At 48.7% G+C, this 21,182-nt stretch overlaps 7 protein-coding genes across 7 annotated transcripts; 3 read left to right on the top strand and 4 right to left on the bottom strand.

Moving 5' to 3' along the window:
• Positions 1–150: 150 nt before the first annotated feature.
• BP5553_00676 (Uncharacterized protein) lies at positions 151–4,533 on the bottom strand (the record flags this gene model as incomplete). Its single annotated transcript, XM_032009299.1, has 3 exons — positions 151–607; positions 663–4,076; positions 4,127–4,533. 3 exons carry the CDS (start codon positions 4,531–4,533, stop codon positions 151–153), a joined length of 4,278 nt encoding a protein of 1,425 aa, XP_031873353.1.
• Positions 4,534–5,356: 823 nt separating this feature from the next.
• On the top strand, positions 5,357–5,602 carry BP5553_00675 (uncharacterized protein; the record flags this gene model as incomplete). Its single annotated transcript, XM_032009298.1, has 1 exon — positions 5,357–5,602. The coding sequence occupies one exon, from the start codon at positions 5,357–5,359 to the stop codon at positions 5,600–5,602; it is 246 nt and encodes an 81-aa protein (XP_031873352.1).
• Positions 5,603–7,887: 2,285 nt separating this feature from the next.
• Positions 7,888–11,102, top strand: BP5553_00674 (Zn2 DNA-binding protein; the record flags this gene model as incomplete). The annotated part of the gene is made up of 2 exons (XM_032009297.1): positions 7,888–9,104; positions 9,155–11,102. The coding sequence occupies 2 exons, from the start codon at positions 7,888–7,890 to the stop codon at positions 11,100–11,102; spliced, it is 3,165 nt and encodes a 1,054-aa protein (XP_031873351.1).
• Positions 11,103–11,872: 770 nt separating this feature from the next.
• BP5553_00673 (Uncharacterized protein) lies at positions 11,873–13,910 on the bottom strand (the record flags this gene model as incomplete). The annotated part of the gene is made up of 2 exons (XM_032009296.1): positions 11,873–13,620; positions 13,670–13,910. The coding sequence occupies 2 exons, from the start codon at positions 13,908–13,910 to the stop codon at positions 11,873–11,875; spliced, it is 1,989 nt and encodes a 662-aa protein (XP_031873350.1).
• A 387-nt stretch (positions 13,911–14,297) lies between these two features.
• BP5553_00672 (putative VPS21-GTP-binding protein) lies at positions 14,298–15,130 on the top strand (the record flags this gene model as incomplete). The annotated part of the gene is made up of 3 exons (XM_032009295.1): positions 14,298–14,372; positions 14,423–14,486; positions 14,541–15,130. 3 exons carry the CDS (start codon positions 14,298–14,300, stop codon positions 15,128–15,130), a joined length of 729 nt encoding a protein of 242 aa, XP_031873349.1.
• Positions 15,131–16,338: 1,208 nt separating this feature from the next.
• Positions 16,339–18,436, bottom strand: BP5553_00671 (MFS general substrate transporter; the record flags this gene model as incomplete). Its single annotated transcript, XM_032009294.1, has 7 exons — positions 16,339–16,682; positions 16,739–17,175; positions 17,226–17,332; positions 17,387–17,560; positions 17,609–17,826; positions 17,877–17,979; positions 18,035–18,436. 7 exons carry the CDS (start codon positions 18,434–18,436, stop codon positions 16,339–16,341), a joined length of 1,785 nt encoding a protein of 594 aa, XP_031873348.1.
• Positions 18,437–19,674: 1,238 nt separating this feature from the next.
• BP5553_00670 (uncharacterized protein) lies at positions 19,675–20,526 on the bottom strand (the record flags this gene model as incomplete). The annotated part of the gene is made up of 3 exons (XM_032009293.1): positions 19,675–19,882; positions 19,950–20,433; positions 20,484–20,526. 3 exons carry the CDS (start codon positions 20,524–20,526, stop codon positions 19,675–19,677), a joined length of 735 nt encoding a protein of 244 aa, XP_031873347.1.
• Between the last annotated feature and the right edge of the window lie 656 nt (positions 20,527–21,182).

Raw genomic sequence — 21,182 nt, 5'->3', positions numbered from 1 at the left:
GTCTTCTTCTATCCCGTCCTGAGTCCCTTAAGGGGATTTGAGCATATAAAAAACAATACTAGGTATACAAACAACTGTCGTCACGCCAATTCCCGCAAAACGCCTCGCTCAAAAGGTCCTCTTTGCTCGTAATATCCATACATCTTTAAGTTAAATAAATGCTAAATGCTTGGCACCTTTGAGCAACTTATCCTGTTCGAGCCTACAACTACCGCAGTACTCTTCGTGCCACTTTCGCATCTCTTCGAGCTTATCTCTCTGACCATTTTCCGTCGCTTCGATGACCTGTTGAGAATGGGGTTCTCGGGGCTTTTTATTTGATGAAGACTTAGCCCCTTTGTCTCGTAGTAAATCTAGTACCTGTTTGCACCTGCCGTTCTCATCGAGAAGCCAATTTTCCCATTCGGCTCTCATAACCTCTCGGTCAATATTGTTAACTACACGCATGGCCACTGTCAAATCATGGCGGTATGTGCCAAGGTGCTGCCGTGTTCGTCGCAGTCGTCGAGCCGTAGATCGAGCGGGACTCGAGGAGAAGAATGCACCCGCCGATTCATATGGTGAGTCTAGATCAGTAATATTGGCAATCTCTCTAAAATGATCGTAGCTATTCAAGTTAGCCAGCCTGTCACTATATTGCAAGAGCAAGTAAATTTGCTTACCATTTACCTCCCGCCTGCTCTACTAAATCTGTCGGCACTGCTCTCAAGGCATCATCAAGATCCTTTATGTAGATAGCCTTGCCCATGATAGGATTTGGGCCAACGCCGATTCGATTCATAAATTTTGTAGCGCTTCGCTCAGCCCACCAGTCTGACGTATCCCTCGAGGTGAAGAATGCATTCACGAGAACGCTCAATAATAGAGCTATCAGAATTATACTATGAGCGCTTGCGGCTTTCCATACGGACCGAAGAGCGGCAAATGTCCACATCATCACGGACGTTATGGCACTTTCGCCGAATGACCCAAGAGTCTCAAATAACATATTTGTCAGAGTTCGCGGTTTGATCAGTGGCCTTTTTGAGTTGACAGACTCCGTAGCGGAAAACATCGAGACTGAGGTTTGATGACCGACATAGCCGAATATATTGATCGCTTTCTTCGTCCTGTTTCTATGTGGTCCAAGCTTCCGCACTTCGTGAGATACAACATCAGCCAGCTCCAGAGCATCAAGCGATGCATCATCGAGAGCCTGTCGTTCGACGAGACCTTTTGAGAATTTAGGAGCTCTCGACCAATCAACTTTTGTGTAGATAGCTAATTTGCACTGTGACTTTGCAACATGCGTGATGACGATCTTAGCGACTACCATGAAATCTTTTCGGTGCGGTAGGTGCCAGGGGGTTTTCATGTCAGAAACGACGTAACAAATATGGTCGTTCATGACATCAATAATCTGATAATCGACGACGTTCGCCTGACGCGCTCGGCGAAATATATCAACATAATCGATTTGAAACTCGAAGTCTCGTCGCATGTGCCCTCCCTCTAGATGCACCCAAGGACATTGAGCAATACGCTGGGCGCGGCGATCATGGTAGAGGAGTTGAAAGACAGCACTCTTGTCGCCAAACATGACGTGGAAGAGGCCTTTCGCACTAATGTCGAATTGTTTTTCAATAACCTTCTGCTGCATCCCCTCTGGCTCAAATACCACAGGCTGTGATGGCAACTGGAATTTTGTGATTTCCTTGTTGCGTCTACCCAGGTGAAGTCCTGCCTCGACGTGAATGGAAGTTCTCAAATCTCGGTTCCTGCGGAGTCTCCCTGACAGGGTACCGTCATCAATTGGAGTGTTCATTGAAACGTCCTCCCAGCTTTCTAAGCTTGGGCTTCTAGTTGGATCTTCGTTCTCCATTCTGATTAATGTTGACATTGTATCTTCCAGATTGAATGACTCCTCTGATTGGGATGTATCAACTAGAAAATTGAGTCGAGACTGCAAAAGCCGAAGAGGCTCTAAGAAGGTCTTGATCGTAACTCTCGTAAAATTTCCCTTGGTGGCGTCTTCACGGAGGTGAAGGAATATAAAATCACAATCCTTGCCTGGTGCAGCGGTGACTTCCACTACGCTATCCATGCTCACACCTGTGATTAAGACGAGACCGAGATGGTGACTATAAAAATAAAAGTCCTTCTGGGTGACATAAACTCTTCCAGGGAATTCTTGCTGTTCATTTGGATTCCATGTTGCTCGGAAAACAAGAAGTAGTTTTTCCTTTTGTGGTACATCTGGGAAGAGCATGCGAAATTGAGCCTCTTGGGTCTTGAGCTCCAAAGGATAGTTACTTGGAAAGACCTCTGGTTTGGGGCTAGAGATTTGCGACCGCATTGCCTCGAGGTCGACGCTTATTGCTTTTCGATGCGTAGAGACTGGAGTAGAAGCCAGAGGAGTAGTGGGCGTGCGGATCGATATCTGTTTGGCATCTGATAGGGCAGTGTCGGATTTGCTATTATCGTCCCCATCAAATTTTGGGGATGGCTCAAGAGGCCGTACACTTGGACTTGGAGGGACAGAAGGACTTGTCAAGCTCGAAGATTTCGTATCCGGCCTTTCGATTCGATTGACATATCCCCAGTTGCTACTACCCCAAAGATTCGCCATCATGCTCCCCGGCATGCCGCCCGGTGCATCGCTTCGGCCAATACCAATACCACGTTCTCCACCGATAATAACAACGGATTTACTTAAGTTAGTAGGAGCGGGCGGGTTCGCCAGAGTAGCCGGCGCGAGGGTGCTTGTATGAGATTCCGTTATTTGTGGCAATGTCAGTTGTGGTCGAGCAGGGCCAACCTGCGAGATGGGAAAATTTGAATAACTTGCGGGCAAAATGTTGTGACTTGCAGATATAAGACTAGCAATACCACCACCAGCCAAAGCGGATGGCGTAGGAGGGGGGTTATCAGTCTGAGAAGTCGTGGTCTTTCGGTGTAGGTCGAGTTTCTGCATAATTCTTGCTGCATGGTCACGGCTACTCTCGCCTTCTTCCCTCGTGGTTACAGAACGACGTGGGCCGGTGACGTCGAAGCTGCCTCTTGAGGCCAGGTTTCCCATGTCAGTCCCAGGAACTGGTAAGGTGCCGGCACGGTCAAAACCAGGATTGGCGAGGTCATCACTACCGTGAGCAATATGGCCATCCAAAGTCTTGGCAGCAAATTCAGGAACTGATGGAGCCGTAATGGCAAAAGCGGGATCAACGCCTCCGGGGTGGGCATGGTTGTCATTGACGCTGGCTTGAAGAGCCTCATTCTTCGCGACCTCGAAAGCTTCCAGCCATTCCATCAGCTGCGCCTGTGTTTCCGCTTGAAGTAGAATTGTCCGGTTTTTGGTCTTAACCTCGAAGCAAAACCTTCGCTCTTCCTGAACAGCTGGCTTCACATTACATAGCAAAACGCCAATTTTCTCGCTTTCCTCAACACCACCCGAATGAACACCCTGCACGAGCCATCCGAATATTCCATTTTTGACATAAAACCATCGTCGTACCCATGCAGTCCTAGCCGGCTTCCCAGATATTGTTCGTAAAAATAGCCAGCTCTGCTTCCCCGATTTCTCACCCTCCTTTTTCCGGAGATGTATATTGACTGTGGAGGGTCCCTTGGAACCAAGAAAAGCGACCGTGGAAAGGTTATAATCCTCCAGTTCTCGAGAAGGTTTGGAAGCTTGGGAAGTAGTTTCTGCAATCTCTCTTCTCGCAGTCTGTAATTCCCGTCTGAAAACAGTTTCTCCGGCTTCCATCTCTTTACTCCAGCCTCGGACTCGATCCATTTCGCCGCCCCATTTGGTCAAGTTTAAACCAGTTATCTCATGGTGGCGCTTCATCTCGCGCCACTGATCTACAGAGATGTGAATGAGAAGCTTGTCGATTGTGTAGCGCAGCTGAGGAGCAAGTATGCAGAAATCCAAAGATGCTCTAAGGTAAGCTTTCCGAGTCTCATGCACCTGGAATGCGTCCTCTCGTAGTGATGATGGCTCCTTCGTCTTTGACTGGCCCAAATATCTTGCCAGGGTAACATCGAACGATTTTTGGGAGTGTTCGAGGTAGCGTCTGGCATCTTTGAAGTTTCGAAGCCTGCCAATGTTAGTCGACACATCTCTCTGCCGGGATTGAGCTCCCCTTACTCCCCGTTCAGGAACGACTTTATGGGTTCGACCAAGTTCGCATCCATCTTCCTCATGGCACCAATAACCTGTGACCACCAATCCCTTGAGGCTTCCCCGGATCTCTTCATGGCCAGTAGAGTGTAATCATGATCCACCACAGCCTCGGAGACATTTGCGGGAGGAACTGAGCGTTGTAGGAACGCATTGAACGTCTCGTCGAGGGCTAAAACATCGTGAGATAGCTTCGATATAGACTTGATATATGCCTCGAGCCATCTCTCGATTATTTCCACCTGGTCCGAAAAGTGTACTGCTGTTGCTCGAAAAGTAGGGGAATCGAGAGCTGCCTCTTTCAAGCCGACGGGAATTAAGCCCAGCGATCTCCCGGGCTGCTGCAGCGCAGGCTGGGCGACAGCTTCAGCCATTTCTTTCAGAGCGTTCGGCAAACCAGTTTCGGGTTGTGAATCATCGTTGTGCCTGAGCCTCCGTCAATTTGGATAGAGGGCTGGACCGAATGCATTGAAGCTCACGAAGCTCTCCAGACTTCGGGTCGTCATAGAGGTAGCTGGTTTTGATGCCTGAGGCATAACATACAAATATTGGGGCCTAAGGCTTATAAACTATATATGCCTTGGGCCTTTAGTAAAAAGGAGACTACTTCGTAAACAACCTTTGTTCGCTCATAAAATCCCACAAGCTTCTACATTGCTGTCTATCAAGGTCAAACACTAAGTTGATTGAGAGGCTGGCAATCGCGGAATTCCAAATTGCAAGGTCTAAGTGGTACCTGCCTACGTCTCGGTCTCGTGTGGGTTTGAGAGCCCCGAGCTACAACATCTCAAAGACATACAAACGTGTGCCATAGGTACTCAAGAGCGAACCGCCTACATGGGGCTGATGAGGATGCTAACCCCGGATTTGCATTTTTGTGATCCCCGGAGTGTCTGATCTAGGCTTCCCGACAAGGTCCGCGTGAAGATATATCCATCAATGCTATGAGTGCAGCTTATCGCGTCTATGACATGCCTACTCACGGAGTATTCCGTACAATCTGTATATTGTTTGCACTAGATTGGCCAAGGACGCATCAAATGCTTCGCCGCCTTCTAGAATCCGCAGGGTGCTACAGAGCCGGAGCAGTTATATCCACGGCCGCTGCATTCTGTAGAGCATCAGAGAAAGATCCCTGTGGTATGAATGGTACCTTGCCATAAAACTTGGATGGCGGCGCTCCTCATGACCAACCTCATGCATATTGTCATTAATATCAGCCCTTTCCGATTGACCGAGCACGACAGTTATGCCGATTTCACCGAGCTCCCTGGCTGGGTCACTCCGGCTCAAAACCCTAATCGCCAGTTTCAGTCTGAGATGGCCCATCGCGAGACGGCACTCAATGCATATTTGCAAGTCTACCCCGGATTAACGGTCAGAAGTCATCCAGTATCACAGGAACCCAGGGCATTCAATCCAGGGCCCGATGCAGCGGCGTAGTGCCCTGGCTATTCAACAATCACGCGGTAGGTGGACTCTTCTCACGAAGCAGAAGGTACTGTGTCCGCTGTCTAACATTACGCTGCGTCCCGTAAATACCGCTTCAAAATCCGAGTCGCGAGAGAGGCATCGCCAGCCGAGATAGGACACCAGACGCACAACGTTCTCAGGGCGGTATGGAAATGCATCGAGCACTCAGGCGCAATTTGGCCTGCCCGCATGTAACCCTCGATGCAGGCAAACGTCAAGCTCGAGGTCAGGGACACATGTTGATGATAGCCTCTAGGTTTAGCCAAAGAAGCCCAACGCCCAGTACCCCCTCACTGCGTTAGCTTTACTCTGTAGGGGAGTTTGACAGCCATCCAATCCAGTGCAGGGCCTCGCCATATTGCCCAAAGAAGCGTGACTGTTCATAGGGCAGGCGTCCCATCTGCTTAATGAGGCAGATCTGAATATCGCAAGCGAGGCGATCGACGGAAGACTGTTCTGTGGACGGGAGGGCTATCCTTGCAGATGCGTGAGAAAACTTCCGAGTTAATTGCTCGCAACTTCGCAACTTCGCAAGCGGCCAACGACCTGCGTCCCTGGTCACAAGTGCATCCAGGTATTCTCCCTCTAAACCTGGCGGTGAATGAAGAGAATGAAACGGGATCCGAGCTGAGAATCGTCTACTCCATCCATGATGGATAATGCCACGGACACTGCGCCCAGCGAGATGGTGTTGCTACTACTTGGGCCGGGGGGTAGCTATGCGCTCTCAGAGTATTGTGCGTGCGGGAAGGTCGAAATGAGGCTGGGCCTGGGGATTTGGCGTGTTGGGGGCCTCTGGTTTTTGCATGGCCAGGCCGGCTCACACACGATGCACTTCGTACTACGTACGATACGGGGTATTCGGCCGTTGGCACAGGAGTGGCGGCAAGGGCAAGGCCTTTGGTGTGACGATCTCTGCTCTTGAACCTGGATTGAGTCCTTCGGCCCGCATCCAGTCCTTGCCCTGCTTCTGCTTCTGCGTCTGCTTGCCCATACTCAGGTCGAGTGGCGTGCAACCGATCTGCTTATCATCACTTCTCTTGGAGGCTCAAGACACCTTGCCTAGCTGCTGGATACCGCCAGTCAAGAGTCGGGACGAAGTAAGTACCTACTCCGATCCTTGGTCCCACCTTGGCGTCGCCTTTGTGCAAACTTCCAGGAATTCCCATGCAATATAAACGGACAAAATCACACCTCAACAAGGATCCTGGCCCAATCATCGCGGAACATTTTGAGCTGGCGCTGGGCCTCTACCGTTCCGAGCACCGCGGGCGTCGTTTAGATTGGGATATATCTCCATTTTTTTAAGAGTGGGCAGGAAGTCGTCCACTTGGTCAAGGCTTACAAACAACGGGGTTTGGATTGGGGGTACGAAGTACACCAAATGTTAGCTGCGGAAGAATGAGATTACAGAGATCCTTACATCGTAATGTACATGCAATATTCTCCATCTCTTTGCCCGCAAGTGCAGTGGTAAGCATATACCATAGGTTAGGGGAGGACTCGGCGGAACCAAGTATCGAGGTCCTGTTCTGCTGCCACAAGTGCATATCCGCGTTGCGTCGTCACCGACGTTCTGTTTCTGTTTTGCCTCTGACAGTCTGACTCTCTGTACCCCGGAATCTCCCCAGCTGGAGCATCTGACCCCAGAACACTTATGCTATTATTGTGCTTATTAGTTCGCCCCCGCGTTGCAACGAGAGTGTCCACAATAAATCGTCCACAATAAACTTGGCCCAGATAAGGTTAAGGTTACCAGAAAGGAGGGTGGCTAAAGCTGTCTCTCGTTCTGGCCTCTGCCAAAACCCACGCTTTTGACTATTCTCGCTCACTGACTCCGTATTGCACCGACGTCAACATACCTACCAAGACCAAGTCCAATACCAACACCACCAGCCATAACTTATTGACGCGACATTCGGCCCAAGCTTGAAAGCGGCGGTATCTTTTATTTGAGCCAGCTTTTTCACGTCGGCACCCACATCCACTCGCCCGAGAAGTCCCGCCCAGAACCCGCCCTCGAGATATTTGCCATAACGCAGGCAGGAAACGGAGGAAACTCGATCCAACCACGACTGTGCCCAACGGCCATGCTGGAAGAGAGCTGAAGCGACAAGGCTGCATGGAAGTAGGAGCCCCAGATGAGATGAAGACGGTCGATGTGAACGCGAAGTAAGAAGTTAGGGCCTCGCGATTGCAGAATCCATCTCTGGGAGGGAATAGATACCGCAGCTGGGTTCGTTTACTGTGCGACGATGTCATCGGGTCGAGTCCCTACAGCTACAATCTACCAAGCGCGCGATGCCGCCGATTTCCAAATCCACAACTCCGCCGGGGATACGATCACGGAGGACCCGATGCATCCGGAGCCTCTTGATATCGAGCAGTTCATGATGGAGAACACTACCAGTTCCACGCCGCAAGCGCAAAACGCCTCGGCAGTCAATGCCACCCCGCCCCAACTTGATGTAATCGGCAACTCGCAATTTGCAGACTTCTCCTTCTCGTACCAAACCATGCCGGAAAACGGACTGCATGTCGACACACCGTTGGACAACCCATCTGATCTCTATAATCTATCGGGCCACGGTTCAAATCGCAACTCGATCGGCTCGTTGCCTGCCGACCACCGGAACTCCATTACTTCGACCCCCGGTGTGGCTCGCGCAGGCCTCAGTGGTGGTGGCGCTGTAGGACAAGGGCAAAGTAACAGAAGCGTGAGTGCTGGGTCGGATGAGGCGAGTCCTTCAAGCAATCGCGGTAGTGGGGGGTTAGAAAAAGGATACAGCGATGATTTTGGCCTCAACAGCGGCGGAGCGCTCGATGGAAGTGATCTAGGCAATAGGACAAAGGAGGAGAAAAACGATCCAAACCCACCATGGAGCGAATTGAAGACGAAGGCTGGCAAGGAGCGGAAGCGACTGCCATTGGCATGCATAGCATGCCGCAGAAAGAAGATTCGGTGCTCGGGGGAGAAACCTGCGTGTAAACATTGTTTGAGATCACGGATTCCATGTGTTTACAAGGTGACCACGCGGAAGGCCGCCCCTCGTACGGACTACATGGCAATGCTCGACAAGAGATTAAAGAGGATGGAAGAACGAATCATCAAGATTGTACCAAAGGAGGAGCAGGATGCTTCTGCAGCATCAGTCACAAGAGCAACGGTCAAGTCAGCAATACCTGGTACTGTTCCTACGCGTACTACGCCTACCAAGAAACGTGGTGCTGATGAAGCTTTTGGTCCAGAGCTAGACGAGTGGTCGAAGCCCGCAGATTCACAGCTAGATATGGGTTCGAGGCCATCGTCACTCATGATCCAAGAGGCGGAGGAGAGCAAACTTCTGTCAGAAGGCGCTGATGCACTGCCACCCAAGGAAATTCAAGAGCATTTAGCAGAAGTCTTTTTCGAGAATATATATGGCCAAGCATACCATGTGCTTCACAAACCAAGCTTTATGAGGAAGTTGAAGTAAGTATTGCCCTAAACTCAAACTGCTACAATGGCTAATCCACCCACAGGAGTGGCACGGTGCCACCCGTTTTGATTCTCTCTGTGTGCGCCATATCGGCGCGTTTTTCGACACATCCAAAGCTCAACTCTACCCCCAATTTTCTGAGAGGCGAAGAATGGGCCTCGGAGGCGCGAGATATACTTATGAGACGATACGAGTGGCCCAACATAACTATTTTGACATGCTTGTTGCTTCTTGGTTTGCACGAATTCGGAACATGTCAAGGTGGTAGAAGCTGGTCATTAGGCGGAATGGCAATTCGAATGGCGTACGCTCTTCAACTACACCGAGACCTAGATTACGATCCACTTAAACGCAATGGCACTGCAGAATTAAGTTTTATCGACCGCGAAATCCGACGACGGACGATGTGGGCTTGCTTCCTTATGGATAGATTCAACTCTTCGGGAACTGATAGGCCAAGCTTCATCAAAGAAGACTCGATCAAGGTCCAACTGCCAATTAAGGAGAAACTCTTCCAGTTAGATATGCCCGGACCAACAGAGGATTTACGCGGCAATATCCCACATCCTGTTTCCCCAGGCGCCGGGCAGCTCTCTGATCCAAAGGAGAACATGGGCGTGGCGGCTTATATGATCCGCTCAATCGCATTATGGGGTCGAATAATAAATTATCTTAATCTAGGCGGCAAGGAACATGATCATCATCTCATGTGGCACCCAGAATCTACTTATGCCGACTTGCTAAACCAGGCGGAAGGGTTCATCACAACCCAACCCGAGTCTTTACAATATACGAAAGAGAACTTGCACGCGCACGAGACAGAAGGACTGGCTAATCAATTCTTATTTCTTCACGTTGCCATGCAACAAAATATACTGTTCATGAATCGGTTCGGCGTGCCCGGGCACCCGGGCGGCCGACCTCCGCCAGATATGCCAAAAGAATTTGTCACAAGGGCTGGAGCGAAGGCATTCAAGGCGGCGAACAGGATATCTGAGATTCTAAGAGATGCTGAATCGTACTTCGTCACTGCCCCTTTTGCTGGATATTGCGCCTTTCTCTCGAGCACTGTCCACATCTTTGGAACTTTCTCGAAGAATGCTGCGATAGAGGCGTTATCCAAGAAGAATCTTGCGACAAACGTCAAGTACCTATCAAAGATGAAGAAATACTGGGGAATGTTCCATTTCATGTCGGAAAATCTCAAGGACCAATTTAGGGTTTATGCAGATGCAGCCAGACAAGGACCATCAGCAAACAAGTCGACACCATCCTCAGGTATATTTCAGTACGGAGACTGGTTCGATCGTTATCCTCACGGCGTTTCCCAATCCGATTTTGAAGACCCAATTACGGGGATCAACAAGGAGAAAGGGGACGATGCGGTGCTCGAGCAAAAGTCCGATTACCGTACAGTCGAGGAGTTTTTCCACACGCTCTCCCCTCTCCGGCCACAAGATCGCGAGCTGGTTAAGCCTACGAAGAGGAAGCTTAAGAAGCCGCCACAAACTCGCCCGGTGCAAATGGAGCCATTGAATACGAATGTTCCAAATATGCTTCCAGCTTCCCGCATGCAAATGCACAACGCCCACCAAATGGCTGCAACTTATAATCAGATGAGTCCGACGACACCGGTAAACTTGTACAATCAAACCCCTTTGTACGGTTCTGAAACCATGATGCCACCTCTCCAACAAGGGAGTCTATCCCAGCTCGACCGCCAACTTGTTTTTGGCGCGTATGCTGGAATGGATCCTTCGTCTCTCAACTCTCACGGCATGCTCGATGGTACAGGTTGGGATATGCATATGGGCGGCATGCCAGGGTATATGACAGAGCCTAGCAGCAGTGCGTGGTTCATGCCATTTAACATGGACCCTCCAGAAATTGGCCAGGAGGCGGACATTTTCGCCGCAGGAGCTGGATATGGGATGGGTGGAATGCCTGTGAACGGCAACAGGAATATGGGCGGGTACGAGCCCAGACGTTAATTTTATATATCAGCGGGGTATGGATTTATGAGGTATATAAAGGTATGGGGTGATGGCGAAATGGTGTCCGCTTTTGGGCAACTGCGACTTGAAGCGCTTGGTTGTATATAGCTGGGCATGGCCTGCACGAATCATTACGAACATGTATGCTAGGGGACGTTTCCCTTTGTTATTTAGGTATACCCAGCCGGGAGATTCTATGGCTTGCTCAACCTCCACCATTTACCACAAGACCTGTGACCTCCTTAGGGCAAGGTCCAATCCTTTTCAGTCAGAGTACGGGATGCTTTATAGATTAGTACCTTCTGTCTATGGTATCGGCAATCAATCTACCTATCTCAACTCGTGCTCGAGAATCCATTAGTGAGGGATATTAACTCAACAGTTCAACCTAGGATATCATCATGCTGCATCAGCCAATGAGCTGTAGAGCAGCACACCCCTACTAATATCTCCCTTATATTTCTCGTTAGAATAAGCGTATTGAGGCAGCGTCTATCAATGGAATTTAAGGGGATATAGATGTTGAGATATGGATTCGCGTATGGCCTACATTGACTTTAATTGGCAGGGTAAGGAAAGGCAATGTTTCCTTTCAATGCCGTTGTAGGTTCTGAGTTCGATGTTGTATACAATGATGGACAACAGGCTTATGCATGGGTATCCGATATATTAACTCAACGTATGGTTTCCCGGGCTATAAAATGGACAAAGAAGGGGCCGTCAAGTATAGGAGAATATGGAATTCATGATATCTAAGCTACTTGAACTCAAGCAGTGGCCTCCTCAGCACGCGGCTTGTTCTTCTTCGACCGCCTCTTCTTCTTCTTGCCCTCCACGATATCAACATTATCACCCTCAGCTGCCGCCTCTCCAACGCTGGCGGCATTGGCACCAATTACCACTTCCGGGCCGTCCTCATTTCCAAAGGTCTCCCGCCTCCATTGTCTCAGTCTCGCCTTCTTCCCCAAATGCTTCTTATCCTTGCGCTTCTTGTCGGGGTCGCGGAACGCTGCCATCTTCTTCAGCCCCGCGAACTCATTCAGCGATGCGTCGGGCGCCATGAGGATGTCCCTTGCCGTGAGACCAAAGGATGTTGGCGATGTCTCTCGATAGCGGAAGAAGGATGGTTGTTTGGATTTCAGGGAGATGTCCATATCGAGGCGACTGTCGACAAGGTCTTCGATCGTTTTGCGTTCAAGCCGGGCGGCCTTCTTCTTAGCTTGCTTCTCTTGCAGGCGAGCCTTGCTTGTCTTCTTCTTTCTTGGCGCAGTGGCATCTTCATCGCCATTGGAGTCTTCATCTTGCTCATCCAAGTCAGATAAGGTAAATTCTGGCTTCTTCTGAGACTTCTCTTCGTCCTCGAACTCGGGGATTAAGTCTTTGATGTCGATATCATCATCCCATTTAGGCTTCTTGATCTTCTTCTTTTTGCTAGCTTCTTTTCCATCTTGACCATCCATATCTTCGTCCGAACCGGCTTCCTGCTCGGCGTAATACTCTTCTCCAAAACGACTATTCATTTCGCTTTCCCACTTGTCGTCATCCCAGTTCTCGTCTAAGAACTTCGTCCACTCTTGTTCCTGCAGTGTCTTCCCCTTAATTCCCGCCGCTTTCTTAATCTTCTGGAGTTTCTCTTCCATCTCTCCGATTTTCAATTGTCTCAGCCTTGCCTTTTCCGTTTCTCTTTCGCTCTTCTCAGCCTCCTTTTTCTCTCTTTGAGCATCTCTCTGCTTTTTCCTAGTGTTAGGTTCTTCCCGGCGAACGGACTTGGTTGCTACTATATCTCTTGCGTATGACTTGAGCACCTCATTGCTACCGGCAGGATTTTCGAATCGAAGGTTATAGGCAATCTCAAACTTGTCCGCCATCTCATCCTCCTCGTCATCGTCCGATTCTAGCGGTTGGAATCGCGTCCCATCAGTCGGTACCCAAGCTCGCGCCTGCATGAAATTAGACAGAAAGGTTTCGGGTTCTTTATCCGCGGTTTTCACATCCACGGTGACTTTGACCTTGGCCGCTCTCGAGGGGTGCACTTTGCTAGTCGACGGCTCCGGCTTGGACTTTGGTATCAGGAATCCTCCATCTTCATCCTCTGAATCTGAACTGCCTTCAGCTGCCTCATGCATTTCCTTGACGATCGTCTGCTTTAAATCATCTTGCTCTTGTGCAAACGTTCTTGGTGCAGGCTCTTCCTCCTCGCCAGTGTCGCCTTTGAGCAAATTTGCCCGGTGATAGTCGCTTAAATACATGGGCTTTTCCTTCTTGGTTGGTTTATCATCTTCCTCTCCATCCTCTTCAATGGGCTTATAAAAGGTAACCTTCTCATCGTAAAGGCGGGGATCTTTGTTTCGTATGGCTTGAAGGGTTGCCGAAATCTCTGCGTCTAGATCTTCCGTAGCAAGAAATCCCTCATCATCTTCGTCTTCATCGTCGGACGATTCGGAGTCTTCATCATACTTGTCCCCATACAATTTGCCATTCGCCGGTTTTGCGTCCTTTTTGTATTTCTCCTCCACTATTAATCGCATTAGAAAACGGGTGAATAAATTTAGGTGCAAACTGACACTGATGTAACTCCTCCCGCTTTTTGTTGTGCTCAAACCGATTTGCAAACTCCTTGTTGATCTTGAGTTCTGGCTCCTGAAGTTGGACCCCTCCAACGGATTCATCCTCGCTGCTACTACCAGGGTCGCTATCGTCCAGCAAGCTTCGCTTTGCTACTGGGGAAGCAGCTGCGTGCTTAACCTTTTTGCTACCATTCCCATGCTGCGCTTGAGCAAGAGCGTCGGCCTTTCTTTTGGCCATTGTGGATATCGTCGTTTTGACGTGGATCTTTATGCTTTTCTCTTTTGCTGATGCTCGAAATATTTTCAGAAAATGTCGGGGCTCTGAGGAATTGTTCCGATACAGCAGATAAAAATGGACGCTAACCGCTTTAAGAATTGTGACCGCGGTCGTCATCACGGACCATGAACAGGCACAACAGTTGGACATCTCAACCTTCAACAACTCCATCATATCCTCAAGATACCTAGAGCACCAGTAGCTTCAAACCTGCAGAATTTCCCAAATCCAAATCCTCGGCCGACCTCTATCATATTACCCTGCGATATCCCCAGAGCTCCAGTCGCGCTACACTACTTGCCCAACACCATCGCATTAACTCTCACAATCAACTAAGATCCGCCTACGATGGCGGAGGCAACTGGGCCCAAGCCGAGCAGCAGCGTCAAACTTGTTCTTCTGGGTGAAGCTGCTGTAGGAAAGGTTAGTTATTTTGCACGTACACTGTTGCAAATATGCTAAGTGCCGTATAGTCATCCCTGGTGCTGCGATTCGTGAACAACGACTTCCAAGAGAACAAGGAACCTACTATCGGAGGTATGGCCCAAGTCCCTTACACAATTTGGATATTCTGGCTGATATTATATTTAGCTGCCTTCCTTACACAAAAATGTAATTTACCTACGCGGACGATTAAATTCGAGATATGGGATACTGCGGGACAGGAACGTTTCGCATCACTTGCTCCCATGTATTATCGAAACGCCCAATCGGCCCTCGTGGTTTACGATCTCACAAAGCCTACATCGCTTATTAAAGCGAAGCACTGGGTGGCAGAGTTGCAAAGGCAAGCATCACCAGGAATTGTTATCGCACTAGTAGGCAACAAGCTCGATTTAACAAACGAAAACGGTGGATCAAACAATCCCCTGGGCGATGATGAAGATAATGATAATGCCGAAGGAGAGGACAATGATGGAGATGCTAGGAAGGTATCGACTGCTGAAGCCAAGTCATATGCGGAGGAGGAGGGCCTATTGTTCTTCGAGACTAGTGCCAAGAATGGAACGAACGTAACGGAAGTGTTCACAGCTATCGCGAATGCCATCCCAGAGACATCATTGAAGGGTGCCAGGGGCCCAGGAGCCGCGCAGTCCAATACTGGGAGAACAGAAGAACAGTCCAGAGTGAACTTGACTGGACCAAGAGATAATGCATCAAAGGAAGGTTGTGCTTGTTGATCTATTTTTTCGAGGCTGGGGAAGAATTTCAATCCGTTCTGCTTATCGGTCGTTCGTTCGGGGGCGGGGCAGGCTCTGCGGGGGCAGCGTTGTAAGTCAAATGGGCTCCACGTTGGTCTTATGTTTATACATTAGCATTTGAGATTTGGAAGAACACAAACCGTACGCACTAGATGTCAGCAGTCTCAATCGCGTGATATACTTCCAGAAAAGGGTAAAAGGATGCTATTCCGCAGCCAAGTACCTTTCAAAGATCGAAAAATACTACCACGGCATAACTAAGCGATTACTTTTGTAGTGGAGTGCAATATACTCTCTGTCGATGAACGGCAAGATACGTAGCATCTTCATCAACCGCCCTAGCACCTCGTCCAACTCGTCCTATCGTCCGCATCGTCTATAAAATATCAAATACGCTCACCCGTTGGTGGTGCATTCGGTAAGCACCAAGTAAGTCACGATCGTCCGCTTATTAGATTCCGCGGCAATGCTCGCATCTTCACATTCCAATTCAATCATCCTTTTCGCCGTTTTGACTCGCGGCGTTGGCTCCATGGCGGCTCTTGCCTTGGGGCAGTTTATGGCGCTAAGTGCCGAAAATTGCTTTGACAGCTTACGGCAATGAGTGTTGGAATACAACTAGGTTAGAGAAGCCTCACTCTTAGAACCCACCTAAAGATACGTAATCTCGTTCGTGTCCTTGCCGTACTTTGCTCACACCCCTGGAAAGGCGTGATAATCTAGCCCTCTCTCTTTCAGCTCCACTTCCGATGAAATGGTGGCGGACCAGTTCTCCGTTATGCATCGCTATTGGTTGAAGCTTACGAGTTGATATTACGGGGAAATGGTGTGCTTCATCCATTGGAATTGTGAAGTGAGTAAAACGGCGTTTAGGTATTGGTAGAAACTTCTGATGTATATGGTACATGCCGAAATCTCATACCAGTCCTACCTGTGGGTAGAAGATGGGCCACCTTCACTCTGCCATAGCCGGCCATAAGGTGGGACTTTAAAATTGCATTGCATTCTCGAGGTATGAGTCTGGGAGCTTGATAGAGATCTGAATCGCCCACAGTCAAATGGTCTATGCCAATAGATAGCGCACCCAACACCTCCACTTGGGATGGAAAACGAGGGTTGTATCACGTGAAACTGTCCAATTCACTAACTCTAACCTATGCTTCAAACTATTTCTAAGATCTAGTCATCTAATGCGCAAACCTGAAGTCTAATCTTTTATTTCCCTCCTCCTTCGTTGTAGCAAGATAATTCAATCGTTCGTCCTCGGTCATAGAATTCCACTTCTTATCCCTGGACTTATTCCTCCAAATGTAGTAACCCTTCGTCAAAGCATAAAGTCCCATGTTCATAATACAAATAGCTAGCAAGACGCCATTGCCCCGTTTGTAGCGCGGGGCATCATCAGCGCGATATATATTCGAGGCTATGACCCCACAAGCTTGCACAAACATGTTGTAGAGGGCGGCAGAAACGGTGCGGGAGCGTACTCCATTTGAGTTGCGCGAGTTCCAGGCGACCTGGATGGGGTGGGCTAATTTGTTTGTTAGTGGTGATGATCAGTGAATTGAATGAAGAGGCCTGGCTTACCTGAGGGGTAGCTGAGGAGGAAAGTCATAAGGCCGAAAGCGTTCCATTTGTTGATCTTGTTTATATCCACGACGTAGAGGAAAACAAGGGCTGGCAAAGCCCAGACCTGGGAGGCAGCGGCATGGAAAGTCAGCTCGCCAAATATCTCTGCAGAGTACGTGAGAATCAGCATGGTGATTATTTTGCCGATTACTGATGGAATAACAAGTAGATTCGTCTTCAAGGTGTCGAAGCCGAGACCTTTGAGAGTTAGGGTCAAATAATCGGCGGGTGTTGTCTCTGGGATCTGAAATGTGAGGCCCAGAATATAAAGTGGCCAGAGGTCATAATCGCACATGCTTTTCCAGAGAAGCTTTGGCGTGATAGGCTGCCTGTTATGCATGCTGCCCTTGTTTGGATCTTCTCGGATTATACGGTTGACCATTATAATTTCTTCTCTAAACACATTGTTAGTGAAAGGGAGCAACCTATCAGACCAAAAACATACCGCTCAGTAAACCAGCCTTTCTTTCCTCGAAGCTTACTTGCAGTCTGCGTCGGACTTGGTGGCATGAGGACAAAGGAAAAAAGGCCGACCACCATGGTTAATAACCCCTAAGGGGTTGTTAGGAATGAAAATCCTTTACAAGCTGGGCTGTAAATTCTCACCTCGATCAAGAACATCCAGCGCCAGCCAGCGTAGCTGTATACACCTCTTAAACGAAGCAGTCCGGAGGCCAAAAATGCAGCTATTATATCCGCTATCGAATAGGCAGTCCAGAAAAACCCGAGTCGGATAGTAAGTTCGTGATGCTTATAGAAGTATGAAAGGTATAGGATAATCTTCGAAAAAATTTAGCAACTATTCAATGTCGGAAGCTAGGGACCCACGTCTGGAATAAAACCACCCTGAATTATTCCAAGTAAAGCCCTGCAGGTCAAGAAGCTTGTTCGGCCGCTCAACCAAAATTGGGCAGCGGCGACGATGGACCAAATAACCATTTGGGCCGGTATCCATCGATCTGGTCCGATCCATTTCGAGACAAGCTGAGACGGCAGCTCAGCGCATAAGAACGAGAGTTTGAAGACGGAATTTCCGAGGTTATAATCTAGAAACCTTAACAAGTTTACGGAACGTAAATGAAGCTTGTATACATACCATTTGTGTTCATGTGAAGGTCTTTCAGAAAGTTATCAGTTAAGGCTTGCTTGATGTTTGCACGGTCAAGCTCAAGAGCCATGAACATGACACAAGCCCAAATCTATATGTGGTCAATATCAAGCATCGTCAGCTGAGCGGATTGTGTGTAGACTGACCATGATTTTTAAGTCAATCTTCCTAATCAGTTTATGCTCCTCCCCCCAGGTCCATCGCGCGGAAGGGTCGAATCGAGAAATATTTTCCCAAGTGGCCGGTGGCTGGTACTGTTTGGCGGAATCAGGATCGTCAAAAACTGATGGTTGAGTCGCAATAGCACCAGTATCATAGGATTTCCGACGCTGCCACCAAAATCTTTTCTCATTTGCAGGGACTCCAAGGGGCGCAATTGTCGTACCGACTTCGGTGGTCTTGGCCCGTGGAGTCTTTCCATCGGTTTTATCGTCACTGAGATCAGTCGAGGACCCATCTGATGTGGAGTCGCCTGAAGGATCATCTGCTCTCACGACGCCCCCCGAACGGACTCGAAGGTCAATTTGTTTGGTTAAAGCAGTTGACATTTTACCGGTACAAACTTAGTGTTCTGGTATAAATGAAAGCCTGAGAAATCCCAACAGCTTGGTCGAACTTTCATATCGACTTCCACGGGTACTTATAGGGGATGAGAAGGAAACCGCAAGCACTTGAACCTCCATCCATTGTGCTTGCAAGCCGTTCCTGGATGATTGACTTGCTAACTTCACTATAGGTTGGCTAATATCGTCATCCGCCGCAGATATTTCATCAACGCTGTCAATTGCTCGGAAGACTGCCGTTACTTGGAGTTAAGAGCGGAAGAGATCAACCACATCTGGAAGAGGAAGGGTGCTTGGCGACGATAATTTGGCAGCAATTCAATAGGTCCTGCACATATTCTTGTAACAACAGTGCCATGGACTTATTATTGGTGCATACTAGTGAGCTATCATCGACCTGCGCTGCCTTATCTTGCAGGTATCATGGCTGATGACGCGAACTGGCCCCTGGAAGTTGCGATACTGAGGGCAAGTCCAATTCTTAAATCCTATGTCCGGTAGATGATCTGATGGTGTATCCCACTTGAGATATTCGTGACTTGCATGAGCTGGACAGTCTACGACACACCGAGCCTATAATTCGAGGATTACTTGCTTGGCTCCTAGCAATACATGGGTTGCCATATGTGAGAAGGAAGTGGTGATCCGAATGTAAGTACTAACAACTGAATTTGGACATGCGCGGGCACACGTGACGATGCAACAATCGCAATATCTGAGGATATGTCGTAGTTCTCCATCATCTGCAAGCTAACTCTAGATAGATATCCCCGATGTATTTATCAGCAAACGCCATGCAACATTGCAACTGTTTTTAAGTTGTACCCTTCCATGGACGGGCAGGAGAATTATCGGTGCGCCATCTCAGATACCAAGATCGCCAAAGGAAATAAAATAGCCACAAATAGCAACATGCTCATTATCGTAAGGACAGAAACAGCCGCTACTACCGGCCTCGAAAAAGGCCATATGGAAACACGAAACTAGTCGCAATCTCATAACACCCCGGTAGGATGTGATATGAGGTTAACTGCTGTGCTTTTCCGTGAACGCCCGTCGTCGCGCTTCGTATGCAGTACTCTATAGTCGCGAGGGACCCGAGACTCCTCGGGCACGGCGCAGAGAAGATGAGCCTTTTGTTAGAATTCTGGGGAGATGGGGAGGCGTAGGGATGGCAAACTTGAATTATGCCATAGGGTGTGAGTATGGCCGGGCTGCAAACGCTAAATCTCAAGTAGACCCCCATCGCCATATTCGATCATTGCCTCCTTGCGCCATACACTCCAATCAAATATTTCCATCCCGTACGCAGCCTTCCACCACCCAGTGAAAACACTAACGAAATTCTCACGATTATGAGGATCAGCCTCGATACATATATCAACCCTGAAGTGCATCTTTTGGGCTACTATCATGGAAAGCTCATTGTCTCTATCCTCTTCCAGTAAGATTCGAGCAAGACGGCTCTCATCTTGGCTCGCAGTGGAAACACCCATACGATACAGCTCGCCCCAGATCGTACATGAGGAGTGGGGACTGGAATGCGGAAACTTTTGAAGTTATAGTAGCCAATTCCCAATCGATAATACCTGTAATGTTGTACTCATCGTCAACCAAGAAATTCGAATCTCTTGAATCGATATGACGGAGGAAAAAGGGACCAGAGTCATTGGATGGGAGATGGTGAAGCAATGTCATGTATACTAGGTATAGGTCGGCAGGTGCAGATGTTGCTATCTCGCCATCTTTAATACGTTGAATTCGCCGCTCAATCAATGTTGTGTAATAGTCATTCGAATTATTGAATGGACCAAACGGAAGTATTGCCCCATTACAATCGTAATCAAAAAAAGCTGGCCCAACTTCCGGCGCCCCAGACGGCGAGAGCTGTAGACGACCTAGCTCTGGGAAGGAATGTTGTTTAAGGTTGATGTAGATATCTGCTAACTGTCGGGAGAATTTCTGCTTTTGCAACTCACTCGCTTCATGCCAAGTCAACGGACTTCCAGGCAGTTTTTCAAGCAAGATATACCCAGCTCCAACAGGATTGGTAGGATCCCCATCATCTGCGACATCGTGTGCTGCGGAGACTGGTGCAGTAGTCCCCGCAAGGAAGCGGTACGTTGCAAACTCACTCCGCCGATCAAAATTTCTCTCCTGTAGTAGCGGGGAACTATGATTGGGTAGTCTGAATCTTGCTAACCACGTTTTACCATCTTCAAAGACAATTGAGGCGTGATAGTTGCAGCCACCAAGGACATCAAAATTGAAATAAGCTTCTTCGGCTGCAGGGAGTCTGACTGTACATCTATGCCCTTCACGTAAAGCTTCTGCACGCGCACCCAGGGCAACACAGTTGATTGTCTATAACAAGCCTGAGGTCATGGCCTCGTTGGCTGTTCGCCTTGTCAAGTTCAAGTTTTTAAGCCGAGCAGGATCTCTAGATGAGTATATCGCTTGAATATCCTAGCATTTTTAGTCAGAGATCTATTGTGCAATATTTTGGTGCTTGGAGATACAAACTTCGCCTGTAGGACAAGTATGTTGTTCAGAGATAATATGCTTTCCGTAAAAGTGCTGATCGCACATTTCACATATGCAATAGAGTGCCCTTCCTGCTGGCAGATCGCATGTTTGAACAGCGCAAGGCCACTTCATCTTGATCTTGAGGGCAGAGAAATGTATGCATAGACATAGAGCCGGCCTGTTATATAGAAATATAAAGGGAAGA

Source organism: Venustampulla echinocandica (assembly GCF_003357145.1).
Source record: "Venustampulla echinocandica strain BP 5553 chromosome Unknown scaffold_0, whole genome shotgun sequence".
NCBI classification, from domain to species: domain Eukaryota; kingdom Fungi; phylum Ascomycota; class Leotiomycetes; order Helotiales; family Pleuroascaceae; genus Venustampulla; species Venustampulla echinocandica.
Note: the sequence above shows the minus strand (reverse complement) of the source record. Positions and strands in the feature narration are given on the sequence as shown.